The sequence below is a fragment of the Papio anubis genome, chromosome 17 (genome assembly GCF_008728515.1).
Source record: "Papio anubis isolate 15944 chromosome 17, Panubis1.0, whole genome shotgun sequence".
Classification (NCBI taxonomy): domain Eukaryota; kingdom Metazoa; phylum Chordata; class Mammalia; order Primates; family Cercopithecidae; genus Papio; species Papio anubis.
Genome location: NC_044992.1, coordinates 60,477,873 through 60,492,248, shown reverse-complemented (window position 1 = coordinate 60,492,248; position 14,376 = coordinate 60,477,873). Strand labels below are relative to the sequence as shown.

At 47.3% G+C, this 14,376-nt stretch overlaps 1 protein-coding gene across 2 annotated transcripts in view; it reads left to right on the top strand.

Annotated features, from left to right (window-relative positions):
- The first annotated feature begins 624 nt into the window (after window positions 1-624).
- FAM20A (FAM20A golgi associated secretory pathway pseudokinase) overlaps window positions 625-14,376 on the top strand; it is a 59,470-nt gene continuing 45,718 nt past the window's right edge. For both annotated transcript variants that reach the window (XM_009191081.4, XM_003913339.5), the window contains exon 1: window positions 625-1,745. In XM_009191081.4, coding sequence (XP_009189345.2) covers window positions 1,366-1,745 — 380 coding nt within the window. In that variant the 5' untranslated portion in view covers window positions 625-1,365. The remainder of the gene's footprint in view (window positions 1,746-14,376) is intronic.

Genomic DNA, 14,376 nt, shown 5'->3' with positions numbered 1-14,376 from the left:
GCCTAAATGTGTCCTCCAGTGATTCATTTGGGTGGACTACTTTCACACCAAGCTAAACTCAAAAGTTCGGAGTGGGGTCATCAGGGCCCCTCCCTCCCTGAGTGCAAGAAACATTTCCTCTTTTTAAAGTACAGGCAGAGTTGGAATCAAACTCCTTCCAAACAGGAAATCAGCAAGATTCTAGGTAAAACTGATGTCTTACTTTGAAAGGTCAAGCTCTTTCCTTCACCAAGAGGTGTTTCCTGAGCACCTACTATGTGCCAGGCATGTGGTATGTAGTTGCAATGAATCTTGATGTGTTCTGTGCCCTGCAGGGGAGCGGAGATGGAAGGGAACACAAAGAAAGAACAGATACCAACACAGCCACCCCCGCTTCCCCCAACCCCCCACACATACCCATTTGGCAAAGCTTACAGGGGAAAACATGGTTTTAGGGGGCTTGTGGGGTTTTTTCCTAAAAAAAAACAAAAAATAGAAATGGTAAAAAGAGGCTTCGGACCCCTCGCGTCCCTTAAAGTGACTGGACGGAGACCTGGGCAGGGAAAGTGGGAGGTCCGAGCGAGGGGGAGGGCGCAGGCAGTGGGTGGGTGACAAGGTGCAAGGGCAGCGCCGGCCTCGGGAGTTGGCCGTCAGCTGCGCCAGAGGCAGGTGCCAGCGGAGAGTGGGCGGGGGTGCCGGCGCCAGGCCAGGCTCAGGGAGGCCCCACGCTACCTCTGCCTCTAGGAGTTCAGGCGCGCAGACAAGCTCCCGGAGCCGCTCCTGCTTCGCCAACTCCCCACTTGCGCCACCCGTGCCAGCCAGGGGCACTGGCGTCTCCGCCGCCCGCAGAAGGAGTCGCGGGAGCACCAGCGGCCGCCGCCGAGCGACAGCATCCTCAGGAGAGACGCCCGAGCTCTGCAGCCAGCTGCCTCCGCCCGCCCTCCGCGCTGCTCTTCGTGGTCGCTCCCCCCGCCCCTGCTCCGTCGCCCGTCAGCCCGCGGCGGTAGCCGGCGCCCGCGCCCAGGGGCCCTTCACCTGCTGCGGGCGCCCGGGCGGGCGGGCGCAGGGGAGAAAAGGCGCAAGAAGCGGGCACCCCGGGAACCCCATTCCCTCGGCTCACTCGGCGCGGAGAAGCAACGCCCGCTGACACCGAGAGCCCCGGTGTTCCGTGCACCTGGTCCCCAAGTTCAGGAGCGACACCCCTCCACTGGGACCTAGCCCGCGCAGGGATCATTCCAGTCCCATTGACCCCGGCCCGCCTGCGGGACTCCAGGCGCCTCTTCTGCCCGCACACCGCGAGCCCTCCCGGGACCCCGGAGACAGCTTGCCTGCCCCCGGCGTCCCCCTCGGCCGGCACGCCCCACCGCTCCGCGCCCCGGCTGGGCCATGCCCGGGCTGCGCCGGGACCGCCTGCTGACTCTGCTGCTGCTGGGCGCGCTGCTCTCCGCCGACCTCTACTTTCACCTCTGGCCCCAAGTGCAGCGCCAGCTGCGGCCCCGGGAGCGCCCGCGGGGGTGCCCGTGCACCGGCCGCGCCGCAGCCGCCTCGGACCCCGGCACTATTGTGCACAACTTTTCCCGAGCCGAGCCCGGGACTGAACCAGCCGGCGGCAGCCGCAGCGGCTCGAGCTCCAAGCTACAGGCCCTCTTCGCCCACCCGCTGTACAACGTCCCGGAGGAGCCGCCTCTCGTGGGAGCCGAGGACTCGCTCCTGGCCAGCCAGGAGGCGCTGCGGTATTACCGGAGGAAGGTGGCCCGCTGGAACAGGTGAGGACCCCGCCCGGGACGCGGGAGAGCGGGCGCTCTGAACGGGGCCTCCCCGCGCCCCCGTCTCCAGTCCCCTGCAGCCCCCGGCCCAGGGCTGCAGCGGCTCCACTCACGGCTCCCGCCTTGGCGCTGGGCTTTGGGTGTGTTCCCCACCCGAACCCCACCAGCTGTTCCAGACCTCACAGTCCAGTCCTGGAGTCAGATAGTGCGAGGAAAAGTTTCTATGCAGCCGCGCGGCGAAGAAACGCTCTCAGCCCCTCCCCTTGAGCGCCTGGGTCGTCGTTGAGCCCCACTCCTGGTCCATTCCCAATCCCCTCTCTCTGTCCTGATGTGGAGGACAGCCGCCGCTGGACTTTGGGTTTCCAGAATGAGGCCCCAAACAGGGCGTCTCCAGAGCTACTTGGAATTCAGCACTTAACCGTGCTCTTTGGGTAAACCTGGGCGCCTTCCAGAAAGCGTGCTTCTCCCCTAAACCCAGTTATTGCCCTTTCCTTATTCCTCTGCCCAGTTTCAGAGATCAAAAAGGGGTCACCTGGGGCAGGAAGTAAATGGTCAGTTCTCTGCCGCAGCCACCCCATTGTTCACATTTAAAACGCGGCTTTGGCCCCTCCAGCAAGTGTTACAACTTGAAGGCAGTTTTATCTTGTACGATCCGGGTGATTTGGCCTGACTTGGATCTGCGGCTTGATGCTTCCACAGAGGAGATAAAAATCTTCCAGGGAATTTTTAAAACCCAAAGCAAAATACAGAGGAAAAAAAAATATCAAATATATTTAGGATAAAATTAAGAAGAATCTTTTTGGAAAAGGATGGGGGTGTTGGGGAAGGCAGCATGCTCATTACTGACATCCCTTGCTAATGGCAGGAAGCCTTCGTATGAGTTAAGGACTCTGTTTTGAAGTCTAAATACCACTCACATTCAGAGTTCACTATCGCACCACACCCATCTCTTTACTTGATACAAGAGATTTCAAAGTAAGATGTCATGGGTGGTTTTATAGTCCTTCCAGAGGATGAGCAGACCATAAATCTCTCTTGAAACTCAGAGCTGGGCCGATTTAACTGTTTGCTCATTATTCTGTAATGCTGAGATTGGAGGGAAAAAAAAAAAAAACCTTCAGGAAAATTTTGCAAATGAAGAAGTTGAGTTATTGGCTGAATCACTGTGGTGAATTTCAGTAGTAAGCCTATGGCTCATGATTTTATGTTAGAAAGAAAGTGATTCTCAATTCCACTGTTAACTGCGTGCAGTAATAAATGGCAGTTTGAGATTGCTTCTCAGACACTGTCATTTTCAATATTATCTTTATTTCATCAATAACATGGAAGTTTGGACTAGTGAACCAGGAAACGTTGCCCTTAGAAAAAATATCTACATGTCTACTATGGATCTGAGAATGAGAGACTGGACAAAGTCACTTGCTTTTGTAAATGTGATCAGCATTCATTCAGTAACATTTCTGTGGTCTTAAACTTCCCGGTGTTACTTTGGACCCGAAGCAAAGTCCAGGGGAACATTATGGCAGAAAAGCAAAAATCTTTCTCACGAAGCTGTTTTACAATCAGTTTTAAGCTTGATTTCTACATCATTATGTGTCAAAAAAAAGACCAAAAAGAAAAGAAAAAAAAAAAACTTACAAAAGCACACATACTTTCTGACCAGAAATCATCTTGGTCATTTAACAGAAGATCAAGTGGGGGCTGGTGACCTTGCTATATTCAGAGATCACAGACTAGGTTTGTGCGGTTGGTCAAATGTGACATTTTCCCAAGTAAGGTTTGTGGGCCATAACAGGAGGACCCGCTGCACTTATAAATGTTAAAACTGGACCTCAGAGGCAGAGAACACTCTCCCTTCACCCAAACTGGATAGTAATTGTTAACATGAAGATATTAATAAGCAGATGTGTTGTTACTTATATCAGGGTTAAAAATGAAACACAAGGCTGGGCACGGTGGCTCACACCTGTAATCCCAACATTTTGGGAGGCAGAGGCAGAGGGAGGATCACTTGAGTCCAGGAGTTCAAGATGAGCTTGGGCAACATAGCAAGATGTCGTCTCAAAAAAAAAAAAAAAAAAAAATAGCCAGTGGTGGCACATACCTGTAGTCCTAGTCACTTGAGGGTCTGAGACAGAAGGATTGCTTGAGCCCAGAAGGTTGAGGCTGCAGTGAGCCATGATTGTGCCACTGCACTCCAGCTTAGGTGACAGAGTGAGACCTTGTCTCAGAAAAAAAAAAAAAAAGAAGATTCATTAGCCAGGGTGAATTTGAGCCACACTCAGAGTTCTGTTGTGAGAGGGAGTCACTCATTACCTTAAATGAGAGTGCTCCCCTGCCGAATATGAGGACATAGCATTGCTGATGAAGACAGGGGGCCTGCTATAATGTGCAGGGTCAAGGACACCCCCAGATCCCAGCAACAGACAAATAAATAGAATGGACAGCAGAGGAAGAAACAATGAAGGACCTTGCTAATTGTTTTTCTCTCACACAGACAAGCTCTCCTTGTTTGTAGCCCTGCCAATATTTAAAATTTAGTGATTTATAAACATATGTGGGCCAGGCATAGTGGCTCACACTGGTAATCCCAGCACTTTGGGAGGCTGAGATGGGCAGATCACCTGAGGTCAGGCGTTCAAGACCAGCCTGGTCAACATGGTGAAATCCCATCTCTATTAAAAATACAAAAATTAGTTGGGCATGGTGGTGGGCACCTGTAATCCCAGCTACTCAGGAGGCTGAGGCAGAAGAATCGCTTGAACCCAGGAGGTGGAAGTTGCAGTGAGCAGAGATCACGCCACTGTACTCCAGCCTGGGCAACAGAGCGAGACTCCATCTCAAAAAAAAAAAAAAAAAGTGGATGCTCCATGCCAATACCTAACATGAAGTGCTATCCAAAATAATTGTACCAGCAAACTGTCCACCACACCAGGAGAGGTACAGAGAATAATATAAGCCAAATCAGTGTTCTTCGCCACTTGCCCAGAAGAGACCATTAGTCTGAGTGATTTTTTTTTGTAATTTTGACCATCATACTAATATAAGAAATGGTATGAAGTCAGAAAGTGCCTTTCCACAATTCAAGCTCATTACCAATAACAGGTAGGCTACGGTGTGTCTCCCCACCTCCCTACTCCCCTACGCGTTGCTTTTTAATTTCACACAATGGAAGATGACATTTTTACAGTTTTGAATGTCTTGGGTTTTTCATTAATATTTGTTCACTGGATGTCAACATTTAGACAGTTAAGTTTCAAATGGGAAGACATGTTGATTTTTAAGGTGGGCTGTCTGTGTGCTATCTGGCCCTGAAGCTTTCCGCAAACCTCCTTCACTCACTGTTCTTCCCTCCCTTCCTTTCTTTTCCCCCCAAAAATGTAACTAAGTGTGGCACAATCCAAGTTAAAAATGTAATTAGGGAAAGTGTTTCTGTCAGGTGGTCAGCTACTGATCACGGCCAGCCAGCCAACGCCAGGCTCCATCAAGCACGATGACACATTTGGCACCTGTCTTGAATAGCGACGAGGAAAGTTCACAGGGAAGAAGGGAAACGAAGTCTTCACTACTTCAGGCCATACACTAACAAGCCAAAATTGTGCTGCTATTAGTCCTTTGCTTGAGTAAGTGATGACGCAGGGCGGGCAGGCTTACCTGGAGCACAGGTGATGGTTCACATTGTTGGCTCTCCTTTGCATTCTTAGACGCTGAGCTTTGGATTTCTTCCCTCACCCACAAGTTGCCCAAGTCAGACAACATCTGTCTTTTGACGTGTCAAACTGATCAGCTTGGCCAGTTTTGCCCACATTATCACTGGCCTTTTGGCCACATATCTTTGGTCAGTTTCTCTGTAACCCTCTGGTTTTGACAGGCAAGGTCAAACAGGGTCAGATCTCCCTAATGTAGAAACTCCAGCAGCTACAACCCAAATATGAGTTTTTGCTTTTCTTTCTTGACATCTTCCTCAGATGTCAGGAAGGTTATATTGTCTTGCAATTACAGATTCAGCATTTCTTAGGGTGTGTGTGTGTGTGTGTGTGTGTGGTTTCCCACATCAGAAGCTCCTGTCTTCTTCCCCCCTCCTCCTACCTATTGCTGTCACTGAAAGAAAACCTAGTCCTGGGTCTCTCTTTGAAAATCACCACAAAGAGACTGGGCAGCTTTTCAAAAATGACAGTTGGTCAAAGGGAGTAAGTTGGCTGAAGTTTTTCTGGGGGATGCTTTGAGAAGATCCAGAAGCCAAGGCAGATAGAGAAGGGTGGAGAAGAAGTCAGGAGAGATGAAAAGGAATTCAGCTAGAAATAAGAATTGCCTCGTCTAGGAGCTTGGGGAAGATAAGTTCCTCCCTGCCCCAGCTTCACCCCCCTGCCCATGGCATCTGTGGAAGGAAAAATACAATCTCTTCATTCTCACCCCCATCTTTTTATCTCTGTCCTGCTTATTTTGTGCCTGCCCTAGAACGCTCTGAACCTAGATTTCTTGTGAGCAGGCAGTTCAACCCGCAGGCTAGATGAAAGTCCAGGTTCTTACTCATGGATGGTGGCCATCTGCTTCTCTCCCAGAGTCAACAGGGCCTTGGCCCCTTGTTGGATTGTCCCGCCAAGGATGCTAGGCTAAGACAGGAAGTGGCCTCCTGTGATTTGGAAATGGACCTCAGCCACGGCCCGTGTGTGGTTAGCAGAGGGAGTGGGGAGCCTGACTTCCATTTCCCATTTCTCCCAATTAGAGCCTTGCTGGACTAGTTTTGGAAAAGATATTATTTTAGTGGTTTCCAAATCCCTGAATTTGTAGCTAGAGGAAACCTCTCCACTCCTCTCAGAATCGAAGGCTCCAAGCAGATGGTTTCTGAGAGGGTCGGTCCAGAAGGCCATTGTCAGGTCTTCTTCTCCCTCATTCCAAAGCCTGTCCTCACTGCTGCTGCCACAGCAAAAACCTAACTCAGGGAGAACATCAGTGTCATTCACCCAAGAAAGACAGGCACTTCCTGCTTCCAAACAGATCAAAATGAAGCCCTTCAGCTAGAACCAGAGACCGTTCCACTGTTCCCAGCAACAATCTTCTTTCACCACAACCAAGTTCTCACCAATCCTGAGAACCCCAGTGGCGAATTTTTTGCATGCAAATGCTCCTACCTGCAACATGCTTGTTATGTGCCAGGCACGTTACATACACTTATTTTAAGCCTCAGAACCTCTGTAGAAATAGGTGCATGTGGTAGATGGAATTCCAAGACAGCCTTCCAAGATTTCCAGCCCTGGCATACACACCTCACCTAGTTGTTCAGCCCACTGCTAATATGGGTCCTGCTAACAAGGGATTTTACAGATGTAATTAAGGCCCCATACCAGTTACCCTTGGGATATGGAGATTATCTGGTTAGCGTGACCTAATCCATGAACCATTTAAAGCAGAGTTTTCTTGGGCTGATCAAAGGAGAGGAAGTGAAAGATTCAAAGCAGAATAAGGATTTGATGAGCCATTGCTGATTGAAGACGGAGGGGCCATGTGGCAAGGGATAGCAGCGACCTTTAGGCTAAGATTGGCCCCAGCTGACAGCCAGCAAGGAAACAGAGACTACAGTCCTACAGCCACAAGGAAATGAATTCTGCCACCACCAAGAATGAGCTTGGAAGCACATTATTTTCCCCAGAACCTCCAGATGAGAAATCAACCTAGACACCACCTTAAATTCAGCTAAGTCCCTGTGCAAAGGGTACAGCCACACCAAGCTGGAGATCTGACCTACAAAACTGTGAGCTAATTAATGAGTGTTGTTTTAAGTTACTAGGTTTGTGGTACTCTGTTATATAGCAGTAGAAGACAAATACAGTACTGCTATTTACTTCATTTTATAGAGGAAACTGGAAACCAGGTTATATAACCTGCCCAAAGTCAGGCAGCTAGAAAACCACAGGCAGGGTTTATACCCAAAGGGTCTGGCTTCAGAATCCATACTCTTAACCACCAGTTCCACCACCCTATGTCCTTTGATGCCCAGACATCCCAGCTTTTCCTCCTTTGGGAAGGCTTTTCTGAATACCTCTCCCCACTGTGGTCCCTCCCTGACTATATACATCCTCTCCATATAGACCATATTATTTTTGATTGTCCACTATGTCCAGCTGTGACTTCATGGAAGCAGTCTGGAGCTTCATGTGAGAAGGAATGGTCACTTGCCCTTGGCATGAAAAGCCCCCAGCTTGCCCTGGTCACTCTAATATAGCTGTTTCAGAGCCAGAGTAAATATCTGTGGAACAAATCATTGGAAACAGATGACACCAGGATTTGGGGGCTGTTAGTCAATGGCCTATTATCTTCTTTGAAAATAGCCTTGAACGAAAACAATTCCAACTGTAAAATCATCCCACTTGTCTACTCCTCCCTGTAGAAGTCTAGAGCAAAACCACCCTGCTGAGACATTCTGAAATTTGGATGTGAAGTGCTCTTCTTATTGCAGTAGCCTAAATAAAATCAATGTCAAAAAAAAAAAGCCATGAAGGAACGTTGAGAAAGCATCATTCGCCAAGAAAAGAGGGAATTTCTTCAGCTTCCTGTGCTTTCTGAGGAAGAGCAGCCAAGAAGTCTTGCATTAAAGAAAAATGGGAAACACAGAGACCTTGACTTCGCCAAAGCTATCCCTGCTCTGCCTCCTTGGCAGGTGCTGACCTGTATTTTTTGTAATTATTCATTAAGCTAGAGGCTGATGAGAGCCTGCGGATTCTGCTGAAGTAGGCTTGCATATGGCCAAAAGCCAAGTAGGGATAACATTCTAAACAGCTGCAGCTGTAGCAGAACAGAAGTTACTAGGCATAAGTTCTTACCTGTTATTATAGGCAAGCACACACATATGCGCTTAATGAAAACCACAGTACAGAAAAGAGGCTTAGCTCTTTTTGTGCCCTGTCACTTGGCAGAACATCCTATAGTTGAAATGTGAAACCAGGACAGAACTGAGTTTGAAGTGCTGTGGAGATGGCAGCATCCCTGACTTTCAATTCCTGCAGCCTGGCTTTGGAGACCAAGCACTAGGGGCAGCCAGTAGACTCGGGCTTGAGCAAGAGGCAAAGTCAAGTCCCAGGGAAAAGCCTGTTTTATTGAATTCATTAGCAATAAGCCAGATAATAAATTTAAGAGGCCCCAGGGAACACGGCATAGTAGAGGAGTACTGTTCCTAAGAAGCCAAGAGCCTGTCATAAAATTCAGCAAAATATGGAAAGTAAAAGAGAAATTTAAGAAGTGTTGGCACAGGGTACATGGACTGAGAAGCTGGATCATGAAAAACAAGGTGGCGTGGAAAGAGATGAGATTTTTAAAAGCTTGGGAGAGGTTGATGGGATAGGAAAGCTGTCCACTGAAGAAAAACAGAGCTGTTCAGCCCTGGCAACTGAAACGCAGCTCTCAGATTGCAAATTTGCCTTCAATTGTCAACACCTGGGTTGAGCTCCATAGGTTGTAGGTAAATATTTTTGATGATGCCAACCACAATGGAATATATACGGAGGGACAGACTGTCTCTCCTGGCCAATCCAAGTGTCCTTACAGGGCCTCAGTTTCACCAGTTGAAATGGAATTTTTTATAATTCTGATTGATTTTCTTCAGTGGCTGAATAGTCATAAATCCCATAGGGAAAATATGTCTTTCTGCCTCCACAGCTAGCTCATGCACTTTTTTTTAACCCCATTCATAGTTAATTCATAGCTCAGAATTATGCACAACCAGTAGCTGCTTATTTTCACATTCCATGGAGACCTGAGCACTCAGAGATAGGAGAAAAGTTAGACTGACCAACCTCAATTCCATAATCAAATTCAGCCCCTTGTTAACCAGTTTCATTGCAGAAGTTTTGTAATTGGGGTCACTGGCTCCCACTGAGTCCAGGTGGTGAGGTCCAGTTCTCCCTTAAGCTTCATGCAAAATCTGCATCTATGTTCATTTTCCTAGTGTGACACAACTTTCTCCTTAGTTCAGCTAAAACCGGGCTCTTCTCACATGACCAGGAAAGATTAGGCTCACGGACACATAGAAGGGTGAGGAAAACGGAATTTACTGGACAAAAAGGAAAAAGGACAGATACCTCTCAGCAGAGCGAGAGTCCTGCTAGCAAGTTTCCCGCCTCATAAATCGAATCCTAGGTCACCACACAGGAACAGGAGAGACCAGGCTCCTCCCCACTGCAAACGGGGTGAACTTCCCCGAGGCTCCACCCCCCATCCTCCCAGTGCGCAGGCGCAGGCCAGTGTGATTCAGAAAAAAATCAGCGGGGAAGGGGAGGGCTTCTTCCGGGACCAGCAGTCCGGTTGTTCAACCTTCAGGCAGTTTTAGGCTTGAAGGTGGGGTTTCGCCCAGGACCCTTAGCTGTCTCCTGTCTCTATCACTAGCAAATAAGTTATTATATTTTTTAAGTATTCCTCACATTCATAGGCATTCTGCAGTTTCATGTGACAGAAACTCAATTCAAACTCACTGTAGGAAGAAAAGGAAGTGTAGAGTCTCAATCACCAAACCTTAGTAAGGGCAGGAGGAACTGCCCTCACAGCATTAAAAAGAGTTCTCCTGAGAGGAGAAGCCCCACTGGGCTTCTGGGTCAGGTGGGGACTTGGAGAACTTTTCTGTCTAAAGAATTGTAAATGCACCAATCAGCACTCTGTGTCTAGCTAATCCGGTAGGGGACTTGGAGAACTTTTCTGTCTAGCTAGAGGACTGTAAATGCACCAATCAGCACTCTGTGTCTAGCTAAAAGTTTGTAAACAAACCAATCAGCACTCTGTAAAGTGGACCAATCAGCTCTCTGTAAAATGGACCAATCAGCAGGATGTGGGTGGGGCCAAATAAGGGAATAAAAGCTGGGCACCCACGCTAGCAGGGGCAACTCACTGGAGTCCCCTTCTGGGCTACCAAGCTGTGTTTGGCTCTTTGCAATAAATCTTGTTTCTGCTCACTTTGGGTCCACACCACCTTTACCAGCTGTAACAATGAGCTGTAACATTCACTGCGAAGATCTGCAGTTTCACTCCTGAAGTCAGTGAGACCACGACCCCACTGGGAGGAAGGAACAACTCTGGAGGCAACATCTTTATGAACCGTAACACTCACCACCAAGGTCTGCAGCTTCATTCCTGAAGTCAGTGAGACCACGAACCCATCAGAAGGAACAAACTCCGCACCCACCATTTTTAAGAACTGTAACACTCATCGCAAGGGTCTGCGGCTTCATTCTTGAAGTCGGGGAGACCAAGAACCCACAAATTCCAGACACGCTTGGGGTTGGGTGCAGTGGCTCACGCCTGTAATCCCAACACTTTGGGGGGCCAAGGCAGGTGGATCACGAGGTAAGGAGATCAAGACCATCCTGGCTAACCCAGTGAAACCCCCTCTCTGTGAAAATACAAAAAAACTAGCCAGGTGTAGTGGCGGGCACCTGTAGTCCCAGCTACTCAGGAGGCTGAGGCAGGAGAATGGTGTGAACCCAGCAGGCAGAGCTTGCAGTGATCCGAGATTGCGCCATTGCACTCCAGGCTGGGCAACAGAGCAAGACTCCATCTCAAAAAAAAAAGTCCTTGGACTCTGTGTCTTTGTCCCTACTCTCTCTTTCCATAGTTTATCTGCTTATCTTCATCCCTTCCTGTGGCGCAAGTCCCCAAAGCCTTGGAACTAGAGAGAGAAGGTTTCTCCAATTTCCAGAAAGAAAGATCCTGGGCAAAGATGCTCTTTGGCCAGGTCTGGGAATACAGCCAGGCTTCAGAGGGCTACAGTTGGCCCAGATGGAGGCTGATGCCCACCCTCCAACCAATCACTGATGCCAGGGAGGCGGAGTCATTGGAAACACGTGGCTCAGAGTAGGGAAGAGCAGTTCCCCTAAACCAAGCTGGAAATGCAGACTGACAGGGTGGTGGGAGGGACTGTAGTGACTAACATGATACCAGAAAGTTTCTCAACTTGTGTCTGCTACAGTCACTGACTCCTATGGCTGCTGCTCTAAGGTTTTAATAGGACTTTTGAAAAGCAAATTCAATCATAAATTCACATGTGCAGACTTTTTATACCATCTATTAAAATCTTCCCAAGGAAATAGGAATCTTTATTTGGGCACTCTTTTAAAGCGGCTTTAGTCTTTTTGTGAGAGCATAAAAAAGAAATTGATGGGGACCCAGCTCTTTCACGGGTTCATGTCTCTTTCTCCTGAAAAAAGATCTCAACTGGGAGTGAAAATACCTGTGTGTACGTCATGAGAAAAGCGTTTTCTTCCCCAGGCCTCAGTTCCTGCTTTTGAAAGGAAGAGGGGGAGTCTGTGGCCCCTGAGGCCCCCTTGCAACTCTGTTTTCCAAGCTTTGCACATCTTCCGAATTTCCTCTTCAAAGTCTACCCTAATGAAATATCAGTTTTCCAAGTGTGCTTCATGAACTTCTGGGAGGTGCTTCACAGTTTCTGCAGATAATTGATTAAATTTTCACTTTGAAAAAATACACTTTAAGGTAATTTTTATATAATTTAAGAAAACCTACATCCAATTGTGTTATGCGTCATTATGATCCTGCCTCCAGTAACTGTGCTGACAGATGGCTTCTCCTCTCATCTCTGTTTAATTGAGGAGTATCCTGAGATTGCAAAGTGAGCTGTTAAAAGCTGTTTCCTGCTGCAACTACTTACAGATGTTTATCAGAATTTTCAATACCCTGCTACCAAAATAATATATAGAAATAGATTAGGTGCTAAAATAAGATTATTCCTGTCTCCATGGCGTGAACCTGGGAGGTGGAGCTTGCAGTGAGCCGAGGTCGCGCCACTGCACTCCAGCCTGGGTGACAGAGCAAGACTCTGTCTCAAAAAAATAAATAAATAAAATATAAAAAGATTATTCCTGCCTCCCCTTACATCCAATTTTGAATGCTTGCATTAGTAATCCTATTATCCTTCTTGTTCTCATTGATTAATTTTTTAAATAATTTTATATATTTGACCACATAAGTTAGATTTATATCACACACTCTGTCTGTTTTATACTTTGGGGGTTCTGTATAATATTTCTTTTGAAAAGAAGCTGCCACTTCTAGAAGTTTTTTTTAAACCACTGATTTGCAATATTTGAAAATAGAGTACACTTTCTTCCTGTCTCCAAAATTGATGTGCCCAAACCCAAGCCTCCTGCTCCCCTTGCCCCTAACTCCAAAATATTATCACTAGTAAGAACGTGGTATTGGTCTTTGATAACTCCTTTCCATGACTTTGACAATGCTTCTACCACTTGAACCTAAGAGAGTATCTTTTAGGCACTGTGTACTGTTAGCTTTTGCTGTATAACAAACCATCACAATACTTAGTGACTTAAAACAAGAACCACTTATTTAACCCCTGATCCTGCAGTGAATGAGATCACACCACTGCATTCCAGCCTGGATGACGGAATGAGATTCTTTCTCAAAAGGAAAAATAGAAAGTTGGAAGTCAATTTTGAACCATCAGATCTCTTAGCATTGCCTGAGCAAGGTCTGAAAGGGAATTTGGTGATTATATTTGTTTGGGCTGCTGTAACAAATTGTCACTGTTTAAGCCACTGTGGGTGGCCTAAAACAACAGAAATGTAGTATTTACAGTTCTAGAGGATAGAAATCTGAAATGAAGGTGCCAGAAGAGCAGCACACCATCCAGACTTGAGAGGAGAATCTGTTCTTTGCCTCTTCCAACCTCCAGTGGCTGCTAGCTTTCACTGGCTTCTGGATGCATCACTCCCATCTCCGCCTCCATGATCATGTTGCCTCCTCCTCTTCTGTCTTTGTCTGTCTGTGTCTTCTCCTCTTTTATGTGGGTCTTTTTCCTATAAGAACACTTGCCACTGGCTATCAGGTCCACCTAAATGATCCAAGATGATCTCAGCTCAAGATCCTTAATTTAGTTAAATCTGCACTCTTCTTCCAAGTAAAGTCACATTCACAGGTTCCAGGGATTATCTTTTGGGGGACCATTCAGCCCACTTGAATCATATTCCATGACAAATACAAAGGCTATGCAATTACCATTTTATTTTCACTCTTGTAAAAAAAATTGATCTTTTAGATAAAAGATTACCTAGTAGATTATCTATACCTATATCTATATCCAAGAGTTAACCTTTTAGATAAATCATAAAATAATTCTGATATATCACAATATAAAATAGTTAGGAAAGGGTGTCCAAGGAAAAAGAAGGATACACAAGACCAGTGGGGCCAAGAGTGAGGAACTTCTCAGAACACTTGCCATGAGAACCTTCCTACCACAGCGTCAGCTCTGCTTGGTGGTGAGGAGCCACCAACCATGTCTATAAGGTAAAAAGTAGCCAGTGACCCAAGAAGGGCACAGTAATTCCTGGTAGTGACTAGGCAGAGAAATACTTGTCCTTCTCACCTCACCTCCTCCAAGAGAGGACACTGTGTGGTGTCAGGGCTAGCATTTTCCATCACATCCATAGGGGAATTACCCAGTGATGGCTCTTAATGAGTCCTTCCGCTAGCACCACGCCCCACTGCAAATTCCAAAATCATGTCCCAGGCACCACCCCACCCATTCGCGGTCATGGTGATCAAGCCTGCTTTCTTGTCTCATCTCAGAAGAGAATTTAAATTGCAGAGGCTCCAGAAGAAAGGGCAGCAGGCA